Source organism: Papilio machaon, chromosome 17 (genome assembly GCF_912999745.1).
Source record: "Papilio machaon chromosome 17, ilPapMach1.1, whole genome shotgun sequence".
NCBI lineage: Eukaryota > Metazoa > Arthropoda > Insecta > Lepidoptera > Papilionidae > Papilio > Papilio machaon.
Window position 1 is genome coordinate 5,358,365 of NC_060002.1, and position 20,235 is coordinate 5,378,599.

The window sequence follows — 20,235 nt, forward strand, 5'->3', positions numbered from 1 at the left end:
AATTGTTTTATTTACCGGATCTATATTGACGAAGGCTGTAAAAAAAAAACAACGAACATATAATAATATATTTAAAATTTATTCACAGTTTCACTCGAAAATTTTATAAAATAAGTCCACATCGTATATGCTGTTGCATCTTTATATACGTAATTTATTTACTATGTTAAACATATTGTACGGAATAAATTTCATCATCTATATTATATTTCTACGGTTAATTTATTAGGATTAACATATTTATAAGTTACTTAAGACTAGATAAGTTCATAGTCAAGAAACAAAATATAAACTTATAAATCAACATCTTGAATTCACTTGACGGCATCGTTCAGTCTGGAAAAATCATAAAATAATAACCTATCACTACAATACATTCCAAATCAAGCTTTAAACTTTATCAACATAATTTTAAAAATCTGTAAAATATAATTAAATGAAAATATACATACTTTTATTGGAAAAAGAAAAAAAATCTTCGTGTAATTGATTAGGGGGCGTTTATAAATTACGTGAGGTGTTTTTTTGAAATTTCAGAAATTTTTTTTTGCTTCATTCAGAAAAAAAATTACGTGATATTTGCCAAGACCCTCCTCCCTCCAACGTAAGATTAGGTGAGATTTGACTCGACCCCCCCCCCCCCCTTAAACATCTCACGTATTTTATGAACGCCCCCTTATCCTTCGACTATGAAATCTTACCTTTATTTATAAGTCATTTGACTGTTCATCAGGAAAGAAGAAACATTTCTTTTTCTTGATGTACGTGGCATCGAAATTATCTCTGAAAGAAATTCAATATGATATTTATAATGATTAAGCCTAATACTATACAATCTACGGTTTACTATTATGAAATCTATTTTATCTTACATTCTGCACTAATTGATTAATATTTTAAGTGATTTGGTACTGTCCAAAACACACATTAAATCATTGTCTTTATCTTCCTAATTCAACAAGTTTAATGTGAATCAATAGACAGTAAGGACTCATAGTTATAAATATGTATATTGTCCAGTACAAATCTTACTAATATTATAAATGCGAATGCTTAGATGGATGGATGTTTGTTTGAAGGTATCTCCGGAACGACTCAACATATCTTGATGAAATTTGAAACAGATGTAGAACATAGTATGGAAGAACACATAGGCTACACATTACATTTTTTTTTTAATTCTGCGCGGACGGAGTCGCGGGGGAAAGCCAGTCTTATTATTTTTGTATATTTATTCGGCATCATTGCAGATTACAGTTGGTATTGATGTAGTTTATGGGTACAGATAAAAACACGTCTGAACAAAGTTCACAAGCATCGGGCATAGTTCTGCAGACCAGATCTTGCCACAAACTACATAACTTTAGTAATAATTTGTAGTACATGAGCTACATTACGTATGGATTAGACAATGTATGTGATAAGAAATGCTTTGCAGAACTATGCACTTACAGCACGAACTTGCTCTAAAACGTCTTTTGAAAGACATGCCAAGCGCCCGATAGCTTTTTACATATTGTGTCATTGTCGTTATTCCTTAAATTAGAAAATAGAATAGTTTAATACATTTAAAAACAACATATTTTCGCGGTAAAAGTAAAATGAAGTGCCTCTTGATTATTTATATCTGCACCACACCGCTTTGGCTTCAAACAAATCATTTAAAAAAATTGAAGCAGTAAATGCATAGTTCGACAATCGTAAATATAAAATTACATTTAACCTGCCAAATTAATAATTTCAAAATGTTGCCGACGACATTATAATTGGCCAAATCCAATCCATACTGTACTATATTATCAGCGCAGTACGTCGACACGGGAGTTACACAAGCTTGATAAAGTAACAATGCGAGCATCCATCGCTGCTTCTGTTTGACACTCTTCATTCTCGGCTCAGACAAAAGAGGCAACAGACCATTCCGACGTCCACTATGTACTGGACTTTTATCGTTCGTTATCTTTTGCTTTTGTGAAATCTCGCTCAATTCCTGTGACGATTCAAATCTAAACACGTTCAAAGTCTTAGAGCTAAAGTAGTATAGTGTAAGTTAACATATGAGAAAGTAACAAAACTCACCTTTTATCAAAGAACGATGGAAAGGTTGTATCCTGCGCACTTTCAGAACTTGACGGCTGAAAAGAAAACGAACAATAATGGTTAAAAATTCTATTTTGAATCGAATCAAGGCAATATTATTGTCTTAATTCTATGTTCATAAAAATTTAACTACGCTTGACAATGCTTTTTTTAAACAATGAAAATTTTATTTGAGTTAAAGCGACAGAATAGTAGATATTATCTTCGAACTGTTAGTATGGCAAACAAGCAAACGACCACCTGAATTCGCCAAAATAGCGAGGCGACCGTTGCCCATAGACATCCGCAAATACAGATGCCTATGCCTACCTTCAATCAACGGAGAAGGCGACGCATAGAAAGGGGATATTTGCCCTTCCTATGCGTCCCCTCCTCCGCCATACACACTTTCCCTTTCCATCCTTTATTAATAAGAAAAGTGTGGGAATTAGGCCTATGGCACCACACTCATCAGACTGTATGAGGAATCACTTCCACTTGACGCCTGTCTTCTGTGTGGTCGTGGTATTTCACTGGTCAAGGCCCATTCGTGCACCCAACAAATATTGTTGTTGTGGGATCTACCACTGTTACATACCATAGTTAATTGTTCATAACAGAACGCAAAGGTTACGTCTATTGTAGGTGTCGGAGGTAAAACTGACTTGGTTCTCCTTATCGTGGTGTTGCGCTGCGTGGTTGCGGTTCTTGCAGAGCGCGTGCTGACAGCGGCAGGCGGTGCCGCAGCTGACGCTGGTCTTCACGCAGCCACAGATCTTGGTGGAGCAGGAGCCGCGACAGGTGCAGTGCGGGACACCTTCGTTACGTCTATTGTAGGTGTCGGAGGTAACTTACTTGGTTCTCCTTGTCGTGGTGTTGCGCTGCGTGGTTGCGGTTCTTGCAGAGCGCGTGCTGACAGCGGCAGGCGGTGCCGCAGCTGACGCTGGTCTTCACGCAGCCACAGATCTTGGTGGAGCAGGAGCCGCGACAGGTGCAGTGCGGGACACCTTCGTTACGTCTATTGTAGGTGTCGGAGGTAACTTACTTGGTTCTCCTTGTCGTGGTGTTGCGCTGCGTGGTTGCGGTTCTTGCAGAGCGCGTGCTGACAGCGGCAGGCGGTGCCGCAGCTGACGCTGGTCTTCACGCAGCCACAGATCTTGGTGGAGCAGGAGCCGCGACAGGTGCAGTGCGGGACACCTTCGTTACGTCTATTGTAGGTGTCGGAGGTAACTTACTTGGTTCTCCTTGTCGTGGTGTTGCGCTGCGTGGTTGCGGTTCTTGCAGAGCGCGTGCTGACAGCGGCAGGCGGTGCCGCAGCTGACGCTGGTCTTCACGCAGCCACAGATCTTGGTGGAGCAGGAGCCGCGACAGGTGCAGTGCGGGACACCTTCGTTACGTCTATTGTAGGTGTCGGAGGTAACTTACTTGGTTCTCCTTGTCGTGGTGTTGCGCTGCGTGGTTGCGGTTCTTGCAGAGCGCGTGCTGACAGCGGCAGGCGGTGCCGCAGCTGACGCTGGTCTTCACGCAGCCACAGATCTTGGTGGAGCAGGAGCCGCGACAGGTGCAGTGCGGGACACCTTCGTTACGTCTATTGTAGGTGTCGGAGGTAACTTACTTGGTTCTCCTTGTCGTGGTGTTGCGCTGCGTGGTTGCGGTTCTTGCAGAGCGCGTGCTGACAGCGGCAGGCGGTGCCGCAGCTGACGCTGGTCTTCACGCAGCCACAGATCTTGGTGGAGCAGGAGCCGCGACAGGTGCAGTGCGGGACACCTTCGTTACGTCTATTGTAGGTGTCGGAGGTAACTTACTTGGTTCTCCTTGTCGTGGTGTTGCGCTGCGTGGTTGCGGTTCTTGCAGAGCGCGTGCTGACAGCGGCAGGCGGTGCCGCAGCTGACGCTGGTCTTCACGCAGCCACAGATCTTGGTGGAGCAGGAGCCGCGACAGGTGCAGTGCGGGACACCTTCGTTACGTCTATTGTAGGTGTCGGAGGTAACTTACTTGGTTCTCCTTGTCGTGGTGTTGCGCTGCGTGGTTGCGGTTCTTGCAGAGCGCGTGCTGACAGCGGCAGGCGGTGCCGCAGCTGACGCTGGTCTTCACGCAGCCACAGATCTTGGTGGAGCAGGAGCCGCGACAGGTGCAGTGCGGGACACCTTCGTTACGTCTATTGTAGGTGTCGGAGGTAACTTACTTGGTTCTCCTTGTCGTGGTGTTGCGCTGCGTGGTTGCGGTTCTTGCAGAGCGCGTGCTGACAGCGGCAGGCGGTGCCGCAGCTGACGCTGGTCTTCACGCAGCCACAGATCTTGGTGGAGCAGGAGCCGCGACAGGTGCAGTGCGGGACACCTTCATAGTTACGTCTATTGTAGGTGTCGGAGGTAACTTACTTGGTTCTCCTTGTCGTGGTGTTGCGCTGCGTGGTTGCGGTTCTTGCAGAGCGCGTGCTGACAGCGGCAGGCGGTGCCGCAGCTGACGCTGGTCTTCACGCAGCCACAGATCTTGGTGGAGCAGGAGCCGCGACAGGTGCAGTGCGGGACACCTTCGTTACTACGTTTCGTAGCTCGAGACGTATCACCCTCGTTAGCGGTTAAATTCATCTTAAGACGAGTGCGTTGAGCCTGTGAGAAAACATCATGATGAAAATAACAATCTTATTACCCAGGTAGGGTTGCCAGGTCGCCAAACCTACTAGCCGGACAGACCAGCCAGTTTGGCTGGACATTTGGGGAGAAAGGTCGGACACCTGTATTCTTTAACATTTTGTCTCAGTATTAATAGGTACACTCTCGTTTGGGAAATGTAAAAAGCCTAACAAAAGCAGGACAACTCGGACACCGTTTATTTTGGCCGGACATGCAATCAAAAAGCCTACCTATGTCCGGCTTTATCCGGAAGCTTGGCAATGCTATAACCAGGATATATTAAACTAGCAAAGGGAAATAAAAAAAAGAGCTCAAAAATTATTTATTACATTCATTATCATAATATTCTTTTCTTATTACTTATTTAATTTATACTTTCCTTAAATTTATTTTAATTCAAATTAACTTAATTTTTTTTTTATTTTATATTAATTTAAATTTAAAAATTATTGTTGATCCTACGGTCAAATTATTTTAAATAGTTTCGTAAGACGTAGTTGTATTTCCAAGGTTAACTTACTAAAAATAAATAAATAAAATAAATAAATTATATCACGTATTAAGGCAAACTATCGACTCACAAAGACAGTTAGTTTAAATTATACAGACCTGTATACGTTTAAACAATGGCGTAGCTCTCCAGTCGGGGTCCTTCTCCGAGTCCTCGTCATCATCTTCCTCATCAGTGACAGGAATAGGTGTATGCTCAATCCTCTTCTGTTCTGTGTTGCTCTTGTTCTGTTTCCTGCCTCTTCTACTGTTGGATTGATATTCTTCTAGTTCATCCGCTAACTTTTTCTGAAAGTAACCAAAGTAGGACCAGAATTATATCTCAGACTTGATAACTACATAACATATGTCTATAAATTTCATCAAAGCTTATGGACTTAGGTGTTGGTGGTGAATTTTTTTTAAAATTTCATACACTCATTCTTCCCAATGGGAAAAAAATCACATAAAACCGATCAGACCCAACAAGAAACAACCTAGGAATATACAAACACATATCGACAGTAAGTTACGTTACTTAATACTATCAACAAACAGTTACTTTGTTTTTACATTACAAGGTGGCAAACGAGCAAGCGGCCACATGAATTCGCCGAAATAGCGAAGCGACAGCTGCCCATAGACATTCGCAATTGCAGATGCGTTGCCTACCCTCAATCGACAAAGGAGGAGACGCACAAAAATAGAATATTTCCCCTTCCCATCCTTTCCTTATAAGAAGTGTGAGAAAGGAAAGAGGACTAAAATTAGGCCTCCAGCACCATACTCATCAGACTGTACTTGGAATTACTTCCACTTGACGCCTGTCTTCTGTGTGGTCGTGGTATTTCACTGGTCAAGGCCAATTCGTGTATCTAATGTTGTTGCTGGTGTCTACCAACAATGTTTAATCCATACATTTTCAATCTCCAATTGTTCGAGGCGGTCCTGCTGGTACTGTATGACAGCCTGCAGCTGCTTGCACGCCTCGTTCTTCTCACCTCTTACAGTCACACCGCGTTGTATTGCCAGTAATACTCGTAACTGAAAAATTAAGTTATTTTTGTTTATTATAACGTGACAAATCAGCAATCGGCCAACTGATTCGCCAAAATAGCGAAGCAACCGCCCAAAAACATCTGCAGTTACTGTTAATTTTTTTATTGTATTACTAAAGTAAGCTCTTCTGCTATATCTACTTAGTTTACTAAAATGCTTTGCCTCCGCAATTTCAAATTTTCATCAAAAAATAATCTAAATAATATTTTAATTACATTTGAAATTGTGTTTGAAAACTAACCTTTTCCTCACTCTGTTGTTTAACTTTAGCTAATTCCCAATCAAATTCAGTCTTACTGTTTTCAAATTCCACTTTCAGTCTATCGTAGGCCTCCTTCACCTCCTCGTATCTGGACTGATAGCCTTTCTCACTCTGGTTCTGTAGATCTCTCTTTGTATCCACCAATAACTCGAAAAGACATTTAAGAGCGACTTTAGCTTCCAACATTGATTGTATATTGTCCCATTGAGTTCTTGCTTTGTTCTCTGTAAAGAATAGGGTCATATTTTGAAAACGAAACACTTCATTGAACTCTCATTTCTGTTGAAAAAATATGTTTTGTGCAGGTATTTCGTAAAGGAAAATGCACAGTATTTTATCCTAGTTAGCTAACAACATCAACATAATGCGCCCAAAAAAAAAAAAAAAAGATTTCAGATTTAAAAAAAACATATTAATTCATCCATGGGAAGCCTTAATTCTCAAATTCTTAATTCTTATCACCTAAATTCTACCAACTAAGCCCCATTTGAAGTTATTTACGAAGGCTGACTTTAACAATACAGATTAATACAGACAGACAATTCAAATAGATTGATTTCATGAGTTTTATTAGCATACCTTGATCTACAGTTACTATCTTTTGCTGCAGATCAGATATCTGCGCTTTACGCAGCACCAGGTCGTTCTCCAGCTCCGCCATCTTCTTCCTGTTGGCCTCATCGTCTGTGCTGTTGCGGAGGTTCTCTATTTGTTCTGTTATCCATGCTCTGGAAGGTTACAAGCAATAAATTATTATACTGTACATAAAAGTGCAAATGTCCATATATGACAAAGTCTCTAAGTGAGAATTAAACAACCCTGAGGATGTGTTTTGTATCAAAATCTGATATGAATTAAAATTGTATTCTTTCTTATTTAAGTCAATCAAAATGCCATACATTATACTAATACAGTAGAACAGTAGCGCTGCCCTGGCATGGACTGTTTGGCTCACTGGAGCTAGTTAGTGTTTACAATATGCCAGTGATGATTTTAAGCGCTACTGTACTAATGTAAATAACATAAAGGAATCAATCTCGTTATTAGTAAAGATATCGATCATCTGCTAAAATTAAATTTGATAATATTATGATTAAAACGAAATAAAAATACCTGTACTCCATAAGTTCTTCTAATGATTTCTCAGCTTCCACAATACTGAGATGTACTTCGAGTTCCTGCTCAATGTACTGCTGAATGGCACCAGTTTTGACAACACCTTTAGCGTTGCGTTTCAATTGTGATTGCTTCTGTCTGTCTAGAGCTTCCTAGTAACAAAAATAATTAACACATATTATTAAGGCTAAGGTAAAATGACCCTTAGAGAAAGAACGTTTAACAATGTTTAACAGTGGTAGATCCCACAACAACAATATTTGTTGGGTGCACGAATGGACCTCGCCCGGTGAAATACCACGACCACACAGAAGACAGGCGTCAAGTGGGAGCAATACGCGTTTCGTCTGATGAATGTGGTGCCGAAGGCCTAATTTTTGTCCATGTTACCTTCCCACCCTTTCCTTATAATTAAAGGATGGGAAGTGGATTTGACGGAGGATAAATCCTCTTTCTGTGCGTCTCCTCCTCTGTCGATTAAAGGTAAGAAACGCATCTGCAATTGCGGATGTCTATGGGCAGCGGTCACTTCGCTGTTTAGGCGGACTCAGGTAACCACTTGCTCATTTGCCACTTTAATATTTTAAAAAAAATGTGAAAAAGATATTGTTCACACTTTTTTACTCATACTTACACGTATAGTACGGTATTTGTAGAGACTAGTTTCAGTCTCATTGGAGGTCCTTTGTCAGTAATAATTACTGCATGAAAATATTATAAAATTTAGGATATTTGTTTTACGCTTGTTTTCATTGCGCAGGTGCAGTATAGTTAGTTGTGGCAATATGTTACCTTGAGACGTTTGTTAACAGCGACAGCTTCCTCCATCTTGCGCTTGAGCACATTACGCTGCTTGACGTGTAGAGACTCCATCTTGGCCATCGCATTCGCGCGTTTTTTATCTTCATTGCGCAGTCGCAGCATCGCACGTTCATTATCAGCCTTCCATTTACGGAACTTCTCACTTTCTTCACGCATTTGTCTGATGATTTTCACCTGTAATTATTATTAAAACAGATTATATAAAAAAGTTGTGGTTTAAGATCTTTATTTCTCTAAGAATTAACAAAATTCACTGTATGAGAAACAAATTATAACATACAATTCAAATTACACCAGTTTTTCTACATTTCAAGGTTTAATACTTTAAATATTTTATATTAGGTTATAGGAGGTTAGGTCTGACTAAAAAATATAATTGTAAGTAGATATATGACTGTGTTAGTAATCTTAATATACCTTATTAGCTTTCATAGCATGTAACTCGGCGTTGAGTGTAGCTATTTTGGCTTCGTTCTTTTCTTTAGTCTTGATGATGTTGGCAAGTTGTTGACATTTCTTCTTCAAGTCAGTTATCTCCGTCTCCAAGGAAGATACCTTCGTGCGGCGCTCCTCGTGCGAAGGATCTTTACTCTGTATAATTTGATAACATAGTGAATAACTAAAGAAAAATTAGAAATAATAATTAACAATAGTTTAAAGTATTCAGTGTTACCTTAGTTTGCTTCAGCTGCTGCATGAGCTCATCTCTTTCCTTCTCCAGGTGGGCAATCTTCTCCTCATTTTCTTTCAGGTTATTATGACTCTCTATAATATCTTTGTTACTAGCCAATATCGCTTGTACAACTGAAGCTTTGATAGCCATAGCACTGTTTAATTCTTGTAATTCTTGATTCAATGCAACCTAAAAAAAAAGGTAAATATTTGTAGCAACATTACGAAATTAATAATTTGCCTTAGTGTTTATATATTTTGATATATTGTTATTTATCTTACCTGACCCATAGCTCGTTTCTGCTCCTCCATGACAGCTTGATCTTCATTAAGAGGGATTCCGTCATCAACTTTTTCACTGTCATTTTCCTCTTTGATGTAAGACAGTTTAATTTCATGATCAATTAGCTCTTCATTGGTCTTCATGTTAACAGATTGCAAATCTTCTAATCTACTCTTTATTTCTTTAAGATAGTCAACAACACTGTTCTTACAATCTTCATCGGGAACTTTGTCAGTTGTACTCAAATTATCTATAGTTTGATTGCACTGTTCTGTTAGTTCATTTAGCTTTCTTTCTATCTTATCCTTTGCAGCTTCCGCTAGTAGTGCTTTCTCACATAAATTTGTGTTCTCTATTAATATATTGGTTAGATGTTCCGTCATTTGCTTATGTTTCTTCAAGAGATCAGCATATTTTGCTTTCTCCATTTCTAACTCTTCCTTTAATTGCTCATTGTTGTTTTCACTGACTGTAGGTAATTTTCCTACTAATTGAAGTCTCAGTTCATTCACCAAGTTGTTTAATCTGTAATAGAAATGTGTTGTAACAGACATGAAGGACTTGTACTATATAAGTATGATTTATGAGTGTATGTATGTATGACCTGATGATCTCAGCGGCCTTGGCGTCCTGGTTGATGACGGGCTTATTGCGGATGCGACGCGCGCGGTCCGCGTACCGCAACGTCGACACCGTCTCGTCCAAGTTGTAGTCTGCGGGACTCACGCACGCCACCATCATCGTCAGCGAGTTGCCACCCAGACTGTCTGCACAACGTCCATACAACATCACACAATGTCACACAATGTCACACAACAGTCATACAACGTCACACTGACACACACACGGCACTTACCTTGCAACAACCTCGTCAGCTTGCTGTCTCTGTAGCTGATGAAGCTTCTGTTGGTGCCGTCACCCAGTGCAGATATCACATTCCCTAGTGCTAAGAGACCTTGATTTATCTTTACGCCTTCTCTAAGTCTCTCACCACTTGCCTTTGTCTTTTTAATTCTCTCTGATCCAGCTAAATCTACAAAGTGGAACTTTGATGTGGTTGCAAGGTTTCTGAAGGAAAAAAAAATTAGAAGCAATATTACTTAAGTTTTAAAATACTAAATTTCAATTCCATCAAAAACAATTTTTAATCCACTCACTTGTCAGTCTTACTTTCTTTAGCAACCATTATGGTGAAGACAGCATGACTTCTACTGGATGCTTGGTTCATGGCTGTGGATCCTGTCACTCTGCCAATGGAACCCTTCTCCAGCACCATCATTGTCTCCGCAGTGGATGTTACTGGTAGCTCTGTGATACCTACACATAATTTTGTCATACTTAGAATAAGGTATCCAAAGATACTGTCTACATAAACATTAACAGATTCTTGTATTCAATATTTTATAAATATGATTAACGGCATTGGTGGCATTGGCAATATTTAAGTCAGAGCCCAAAACCCACTATAGGTTGCTGTGCTAGCGGAGTGAGTTTTAGAATCAGCAAATTTAAATTACCTGAGCTTTACTTAATTTTCTATAGGATTATAAATAAAAAATTTAAAAAGTACTTCAATGAAGTAAATTTGTAGAAATCCATAACATTTGAATAATTAGATAATTATTAGTTTACCTGGCAAATGTACACCTTTATTGATATCCTCTCTGATGTCTATGACACTGTGTCCACGCTCCTTGCCGGAGAGCAGGTCGTAGCATTGCTCCTGATACAGTTCCATGAATGAAACTGTCACTTTGAAAGTAAACTTGTTCTCATTGACATCTATGAAGTCAAATATATCAGCAACTGCTTGTGGTATAACACCTAAAATTCAGAATTAAATGATTGCTTATATTTAGAAAAGACCAAGAAAGCTCATACAATCTTTTCTCTTAATTGTTCCATGTTGGATAAATTATTGCATAGTATGCAATTTTAGCACTTTTATCTATATTTATAATGTCTTATAAATCTTAATAAAACAAATATCACAAAAAATAACTAACAATTTCCTGAAGACTTAATTTATAGCATATTCAAGCAAACTAAAGTCAACAACGATTATGTACCTAAATTTGTTGAATCTCCTTCGGAACCTGAATAATTTGTACCCATTGTGTATGTTTTCCCTGAGCCAGTTTGTCCATAAGCAAGTATTGTAACATTATATCCTGTTAACAAAACAATTATAAATTTATTAAAGTTAACTACATCTGTTTTGCACTAAATAAGTCTATATTTGAACATTCTTACCTTGAAATAATTTTCTAATAAGACCCTTGACTGCAGTGTCATAGAATTCTTGTTGTGTGATGTGTTGTGGAAAAACATAATTGTATGTAAATGCCAGGTCCTTTATCTGTACTTGTGGTTCACCAGGAACAACGTCAATGCATTCATCGCAACCTCTTTCTATTTCCTGCTGCATAAGGGGCCTAATCCTTAGTGCCACCTGAACCGTATCGATGGTATCTCTATTACTCTCACCATTCTCCATCATTTATTTTGTAGATTTTGCTGTAATGAGCTAAAAATTCCTGGATGTTCATACACCTTTTCTTCCTTTTTTTTGTGATGTCCGGTCTACTGGTTTACATGCTTTACATTTACAACTGTTCACTTTCCTCTTATTAGAAACACAATGTTATGAAATTTGCATACAATTGCCAAAATGATATGAAAAAGAAACAAAAGAAGTACAATAAAACAAGATACGAAATAAAGCAAAGATCAATAACTGAAAACAAGAAATAAGTTTTAAAAATTTAACGGATCAGTGTAATAAGGATAGTTTTGAAAAATTATTGAACGTTATCAAGGTTTTGTGTTGCCATTATTTAATTTATCTATGGTAAATCTACGTCAAAGTATTGGTTAATTCATAATGTCTATGATATTTATTTTTATAAAATCACACGCGTCCAGAATTATCTTGTTATTTTGTGTTATAACCAAACATCTTAATTATTATGTAGGTATAGTTATGTCATTGAAATAAACAGTTTTATAGACTAACAATAACACGACTAATTGTATATTTCATTTTTTATTACCATTAATTTTCAGTAGTATAATAATATATTAATTTACGAATAACTATCAATAAAAATATTTATTAGGGTGAAAATACCTAGCCAGCTTGAAAATTCAAAATGTTTGTTTCCTTTAGTTGTTTTGGAATTTTCCATCAAAGTCGACCGGTTCCGTCGATTGTTGAACGGCGGAGGAATCTCCATTGATTTTGTAAAGCCAAAACAGAAGTCTATACTGAAATATCTATCATACCGTTTGAAAGTTTGTTGTTTTTAGAACAATAGAGTAATTAGGGCTGCCACCACTTCGGATTTGATCCGAATTCTTTGTATTTGAATGGTGCTAAATGCTACAGATTTGACATTGATGTTGATGACATGTTCGGGTCAAAGTGGTTAGTTAACCGGCGTAAGACAAGTCACTGGATTAGTTTGTCCTTCGCTAGTGATAAAAGATGTCTTTTTTGTCACTTGGCAGGATTTTCTTTTCGTCGTTCGCCAAGAAGTCAAGTGTTGTTGATATTGGATGAGGTAGATTTTTTCGCCTCCAGTATTCGTATCTACGATTATCGGAAGTTGACAACCTCAAAGGAAATGCCGATTTTAGTATGAGACCTTTAAAAAATAAATAATTATCATCATATTTTCATTAAATAACGTTGCACCCACGGCCGTTTAAATCATGAACTTGAAAAATCTCTATTTATATGATATACTTAGTGTAAACGCACACTTTATAACGCAGTATCGTAGCACACGATCGATCACGGCATATTTTTGAATAATTATTTTTGTAATAAAAAAGCCTTATATTTACGACATCCTTGAAGCCATATATTTTAACGCTATTTTATTTACAGAATCAGTAAATGAAAAAAAAAATATGCAAGATTGGGGCAGAAATTGCAAACCAATAGTAAAGATGGATGGTTGCCATGGTAACGGTAATTTTACGCATGTAAACAATAAAACAAGGTTTTTCCGTGTAACAAAAATGAATGGAATTTCATGCGGATGAAGTCTCTCGGAAACAGCTAGCATTTGTCATAAAGAAGATACTACGTTTTTACATAACGTAAACGTAAATATAATAAGTAAGTGTAACGTAAACGCGGTAAATTGGGTAGTACGTCCATATTGCTTTGGAGATATGTTCCAGGTAGTGCCTTCGAGAAATGCGGTGGATCCATGCTTGTCATGGCGTCATACTGGAATTTACAAGGGTCGTGGTATTGTTAAGAATTCTATAATGCAACAGTTTGACAGAAATAATTGAATCATGCGACCTCAGCTCCCGGAGTTTGCCGAACCTTGGCCGACTTCGTCCAGACGCGACGCACATCATGCAAATGTTGTATGAGCTGAAAGAAAGCCTTTGATTGAAACCCCTACCGTTGGCTCTAGTAATACAATTTGATTGTTTAATTTTTAATTAATTTTACAAGTTACTAAATATAAATATGTATTTGTATTCTTTGGATCTGATTAGAACCAAGCATATCTCAAAACCAAGACAACTTATTATAAATTTAAAATATATATCTGATATCTGTAAACATGAGTTCTTACAAGCATTGTAGACATACAAAAGTCCGTCCAAGACCTGATCTCAGGAAATTTAAAAAATATAGAAGATTCTGTTGTTCATCTCGTGAAAGATCTAATAGGATAGTAATCTTACCATTAACTGGTTCATTGAAGATTTAAAGTTGGTGGCTCCTATGTCTAATATCCTACTTGTACACACTTATTTTTTCATTCTCCTTACTACTGTTCTATCTCAATCAGTCGTCATGTCTGATACTTCTTACGTCATTATTTAACTTTTCAAATTATCAAACACTCTCGATATTGACTCGTGTTAAACACTTGAACGAGTTTGAATCGAAAATGTTTAGTAACGCTACGTTACGCCACGAGCGAAGAAAGGCTCGGAAGCGCGCTTTCGATGTTTACGGGGAGAAATCTCGGACCGGTTGCGGCTTCAGCGAGTTCGTCAGTGTTGTTCGGTGCGTCGGTCTTACGTTACGTGTGTTCTTTTCATGTAAAATTTCTAACGAATACGTTTTAACATATAAAATAATTAGTACACATCAACCGGTAGATTTTTGTATTACTCATGTTTTAATCTGTGCCAAAAACTGTTGACAGTTTTATTTTGAATTTGACTTTTCTGTTAGAAAGTGCGTTCAGAGTGTTTTTCTGCCAGCTACCGGTATGTTTTTAAGTGTTATAACATTTTCATTTCGTTCTTTAAAGATGTTTAAAGTCCAATGCATCGTTTCATCTTCATTCAATTACGTTGTAGAAAGGTTTCTCTCGGCTTGCATTTCACCTAGTTTCCTGCGTTGATGTCTGTAATATTGTATAGTTAGCCCACTGGCATCTGCGTGTTTTGGGGGCAATTTCACTTGTGCCCGATGCCGATGATGATTAAAAAGTTTATTACAACGGTCCTTTTATTTCATACAAATATCATATATATTGGGAATCTTAGATTAGAATTATAGATTAGATATTAAGTACTGTTATTTTTTATTTCGTCTAGTGTTGCGGTTTCCCCCCGCGTATTCTTGCCGATCGTTTGCCTCCTTCTCTTTTGAAAAAAAAAATATAATTCCAAGGATTGAGTATTTAATACCCATGTGCTGGATTGTATTTATCTATTAATACCTATTAATTAACCGTGATCACATATTACGCTTATTTTTACGAAACAGTTTCGTAATAGGTTTTTTACTTAGCATAATTTTAATAGAAGATCATAACAATAAATAACATAAAATCACATACATATTAGTGAGATATATTTATAGATAACATATCCCAATATTCAAATACGCATAATAAATAACAGATCCATACAATATCTGCTGGTAATTATTATTCTACATGATATAACGGTTGTGTTCTTTACTAAAGGAAATGAACATATGACTTATCAATATTTTAACAGTCTTTGAGATCGAATCATATGAATAACATTTCATGTCCACATTTTTCCTTTTGACCAGAATTGATTTTGAATGCAAGCAAATACCTTATGATTATATTTTTCTGCTTATAATAATAATATAATTCAGACTTTACCATTACATTATCTTTTTTATTTAGCCGAATCCAGTTATTGACCATTATATCGATCGGAAGATTTTAATGAGATGGACAACAAACACGGATCAATCGCCCTATAAACGGACGATAGTCTATTGACGATAATGAACCACAATCCTGCTTAATTTATTGATGAATAACAGTTTAGCCACAGTAAAAAAACGTATAATAAACACAATAAACGTAAAAAAATAATGATTAATGGTTTTGAAAACAGTCCATGCCAGGCCTCGCATGGACTGTTTTGGATCACTGGCTCCAGTTAGAGTTTACATTATGCCAGCGTTGACTTTGAACGCTACTCTCCTACGGTACTGGTATAATTTAAACCGGGTTAACCATGCATTATATTTATTTGTATGTCATATATGCTCTTGCTATGTTTTCTTCAAAAAACTTATGTGCATCATAATAGTATGATTGCGTAATGTTATAAAAAAGTTAAATCGTTAAATTACGCTGTGTTATGAGAAAAAGAATCACGCGTGTCATCTATTGGATATTTCAACGCACGTTCGGTGATTTACATAACACTACTGTTTACGCACCAAAAAAACTGTTCTACACCCGACCGGCCTGAGATCGGATTGTTTTACGAACTCAATGTCTTGTCGTCTGGGAAATAAAAATAAATTTCAACGAACTCGGTGGATAATGAAGTGCGTACAGTTTACAATTTTTAACAAAATTTTATTAAAGTTGTTTGTCTTATTCTAATTGTGGGTTTCGATTACATTGTCTCTGAATTTTTTAACAAGAACCTGAGTGATGACAATAATGTATTACAAGAGTCATTGCAGTCGAAATCAATACAACAACTATTCACACAGTAAAATTAGACTAGAGACACTTTTCACATGTAAAATTAGAACATTAAATAGAAGACAAGTAAATAAATAAATAATAATTTTCTTTGTAAGCTAATCTGAATAAAAGGCTATTTTATAAAAAGAAAACAAGTAGCACAAATAAAATTGCTCTCGTGTCTTACGGACAACTATAACTACTGCAATTTGTTTAACTTTATTTTTACTCGTAATCAAACGTTGTCATCAAAATCAATTTGAAAAGATATGGATAGGTTTTTTCAGTTTTGAAAGATTGTTTTGTTTGTCGATTCATTTTTTTTTTAAATCAGGTTCTCCACCGACACAGAATTGATGCACGTTCGTTTTTACAAATTTGCATGAACATTTCGATAAAATCTACACACAGGGACGAACTTACTTAATGTTATGCTGCAGTAAGTTGGGTGCATTGTCCGCTTAGCAGCCGGTGTACAGTGTGTACAATACAATGTCGATAAGTTATGTAAGTTACAGTAAGTAAGCTACTCTATATGGTAAGAAGAACTTTGGTGCTGTTGCGCATATAAAGTTAGCTTGGTCAGTAAACTTTTCACACGCAGTATTATTTATGTAGGAATTATATTATAAAATTAAACAATTGACGACTAGCTTTTGAATGCGACGTCGTCTGCGTGGAATTAAAATAAAACTAAGTAAGAATCCTATGTGTTCTTCCACACTATATTCTATATCTGTGTCAAAATTCCTCGAGATCCGTTAGCCGTAAGCCGTTTAAGAGTTACGAAGAAACAAACTACCTAACTTTTGTATTAGTATAAGGTATGGTAAGAAGATAGTGACAACAATAAGATTAAATACATTTAGATTTTGTTAAGACTTTTTGCTTTCATGTATCACAGCGTTAATTCTCAGAATATTTCTGGTGTTAACTTCATATCCATAATAATCTCACAGATTTTATTTTGTTCTCACAAAGTTTGTTTTTTCAAGTTGTAAAATTTAAAATATTTAGGTCGTATTAAATCGACAATTTAAAACGTAAAGGTGAAGGTCAACATATGCAAATCATGTTGAGTCAAAACTTTTTTACAGTTAAATTTGAAACAATGAATTTTGAGTTATAAAATAAATTGTGTGAACACAACAGTTCTTTACACACTGAAATGGAAAAAACTATTTTGTACAGTTTTAAACGAGATTTTATGAAACAGAAAGCGTGCGAACTAGAAAACGAGATATGATTTTTAACTTTCTAGATGCAAATATATCGCTGGCAGTCACTAGTGGAATTACAACGCTCATTAAAGTCTAAAATATATTGAATTTCAAATTGTAAAAAATTTACATATGACAAGAAAATATCATGAACAGTATTTAATGGATTTTATATAAAACATATCGTCGTCCATATTACAAAACGGAGATAACAATATGTTTTAAAAGGAAATTTTGGTCTCAGAAACCATCGGCTAATGCAATGGAATGTCACGGTTGGTGTAAAAGTACTTTATCAAAGTACGAAACAACAGTATATAATTTGTTTTCAACTGTCACTTATTTTTGTCCTTATTTCCTCAAAGAGAACAAGAGAGATAGTAGTAGTATCAATACAAGCGCCACGCCAGTCGATACCCATAGTTATCATGCACACAGTATATCAGTACACCGGACACGTGCGTTTTCAATAGCCGTTCACAGTTCGAGCCGTCAACTGAGGGTTCGCGAATTTATATGCTAATGGTGTACGCCGTCAAGCCGAGACTAGCCTAAATGGGGATCCAGTCGATCCCACGATGCCCATATCCAGACTTTGGTCAAAGTCGTGACCCATGTATCTTTCTATTGCCAAAGCTGACACTGTACATGAAGTAACACTTGAGAGTTTACTTGATTAATATGGTCGCTTTTTTACAATTTTCTGCAAAAAACAATGCATTTTTAAATTAAATTATACTAAATTGGAATGGCATAAAATAACGAACGTAAATTAGAATTTTTTACAATCTTTATTTCGGGAATAAGTTTATAAAAAACATGATTGATTACGTACACATCGGGTTGGTAGCATCTGACAAAAATTCAAGTAAAAACACCTCATCAGTATTCAGTTAAAAATTAAAACAGTACGCAACAATTTATATACCTACATATCTTGATTCGCAGAGATTTTTGATGACAACTAAATATAAAATATATATACGCTCAGGACTTGTATAACTTTTTTCATATACCAAATTTTAGTGCAAAGGTAAAACTCGTAAAACGTAGCATAGAGTAGGACAGACAAAGAATAGAGGTAGAAAGAAAAAAGAAAAGAACGGAAGAAAAAAATCATGCTCACTTCAACTAGCATTGCCAAAACAATGACATGGAATTTTTAAGATATAAAATAATAAATTCATTTCAAAGTATCGCTAATTAAGTCGTATTTAAAGCTCGATTTCACAAATCGTTTCCTCACTGTATCCGCAGCCTACGCACTAAAACCAAAAAAGGTTATTTTGTAATACTATTCTCCTTTTACGTAAGCCATTGAAATTTAATGTTTGTTAATTTGATAGCTTACAATGTCTTCGTATACTTGAACTATCAATAGCTGTGTGGGTGGCATAGGTGTCATAGTGGTTCAAATTTTTGTTTCTGTATTATATATTTAAAAACTTTAGATTTTCTTGTAACATACTTAATATTAAGTACGCATCGTGTTTAGCAAACGTTGTTCAACTTTCAATTAAAAAACATTCATTTATAATAATTAAATAAAAAAATATAATGGATATTAATTAACCATCCTGTATAATACTTTGAGGAGATCAAACGTCTTTATCATTTAGTTTTTAACTCTTAATATCCACGTGTTAATTTCTCTACGTGATTCATTGCCTGTTTATAAAAAAACGAAAGTCTTTCACGTCCGTGTTTATGGCACCGACATCTGACAAAGGAAAAATGCATTTGTTTTTTTCCATTGCAATGAACCTGGCCGAAGCAAGAAATTTTTTGATTTGATTTCGAACAAATGCAACTGGTCAGTATCTTTTGAAAATATGCGTGTTCAGTATTTTTACCTCCTGTTTGTAGTTTTACAAAAGCATTTAAGTTATAAAATAAGGTACTACAGAAGTTATGAAAAGAATTTTACTGTTTAATAAGATCAAATAAATATAACTGCACTCAGAGTAGTGTAATCATTTCTTAAACATTATTCTAAGGGACTCCTTTTAGGTGAGTATTTTGCAGGATGAGATAGACGAAGTCGCGGGAAACTGCTACTAAAATTATAATATAACTATATTAGAATTTTCCATATGTGGATAATAAATGTTCTTCTTGAGTAAGTCTTGAATTGTAAAAGTGAGATGCACTTAAATAGCTTCAGCTTAGAATGTCTGCTTATTGTAATATAATTAGCATTCATTTGTACAACTGGTTTTCTAGATCTCAGCTATGAAAAAACTTTGGAATGTATAGATGGTGTGCATTTTATTTTGACTTATTTAAATACTAGCTTATGCCCGCGACTCCGTCCGCGCGGAATTATAAAAAAAAACTTAGTAGCCTATGTGTACTTCCAGACTATATTCTACATCTGTGCCAAATTTTATCGAGATCCGTTGAGCCTTTTTTGACGATACCTTCAAACAAACATCCATCCATCCATCTAAACATTCGCATTTATAATATAAGAAAGATGTAAGAGCGTCGGTGGCTCAGGGGTTAAGCACTTGACATGCAATCTGCTGGTCCTGGGTTCGAATCCCGCCATGCACCAATGTGTTTTTCGATTTACATATGTACATTTATCCGACGTTTTTACGGTGAAGGAAAAAACATCGTGATGCAACCTGCACATATCTGAGAATAA

At 36.5% G+C, this 20,235-nt stretch overlaps 2 protein-coding genes across 5 annotated transcripts in view; one reads left to right on the forward strand and one right to left on the reverse strand.

Annotated features, from left to right (window-relative positions):
- Positions 1-290: 290 nt before the first annotated feature.
- LOC106716315 (chromosome-associated kinesin KIF4) lies at positions 291-12,193 on the reverse strand. Of its 4 annotated transcripts, none has more exons than XM_045681824.1 (19): positions 11,669-12,193; positions 11,485-11,586; positions 11,048-11,239; positions 10,573-10,732; positions 10,272-10,483; positions 10,020-10,182; positions 9,415-9,940; positions 9,134-9,322; positions 8,878-9,051; positions 8,431-8,634; positions 7,636-7,790; positions 7,102-7,250; positions 6,502-6,746; positions 6,120-6,245; positions 5,322-5,510; positions 4,458-4,688; positions 2,080-2,135; positions 702-783; positions 291-336 (listed from the first exon to the last, which is right to left on the reverse strand). In XM_045681824.1, the coding sequence occupies exons 1-18, from the start codon at positions 11,913-11,915 to the stop codon at positions 708-710; spliced, it is 3,396 nt and encodes a 1,131-aa protein (XP_045537780.1). In that variant the 5' UTR covers positions 11,916-12,193; the 3' UTR covers positions 291-336; positions 702-707. The 4 variants fall into 4 exon arrangements, 2 of the variants coding, with proteins under 2 accessions (XP_045537780.1, XP_045537779.1); XM_045681823.1 differs by lacking the exon at positions 291-336 and adding an exon at positions 1,724-2,006 and having other exon boundaries at positions 740-783; XR_006756323.1 differs by lacking the exon at positions 291-336 and adding an exon at positions 2,935-4,416 and having other exon boundaries at positions 765-783; positions 4,610-4,688.
- A 2,272-nt stretch (positions 12,194-14,465) lies between these two features.
- The window catches only part of LOC106707277 (putative epidermal cell surface receptor), a 36,214-nt gene continuing 30,444 nt past the window's right edge, over positions 14,466-20,235 (forward strand). The window contains exon 1 of the mRNA XM_045681814.1: positions 14,466-14,662. The gene's annotated coding sequence lies outside the window, so the exon portion shown is untranslated. The remainder of the gene's footprint in view (positions 14,663-20,235) is intronic.

Bases quoted from the DNA above. Each gene is read 5' to 3' on its own strand.
- LOC106716315 (XM_045681823.1), bottom strand. From the start codon at position 11,915: ATGATGGAGAATGGTGAGAGTAATAGAGATACCATCGATACGGTTCAG. The intron at 11,240-11,484 runs GTACATAATCGT...TCTGAATTTTAG, and splicing joins AGGAGATTCAACAAATTTAG to GTGTTATACCACAAGCAGTT. The intron at 7,791-8,430 runs GTAACATATTGC...TTTTGTTACTAG, and splicing joins CTGTTAACAAACGTCTCAAG to GAAGCTCTAGACAGACAGAA.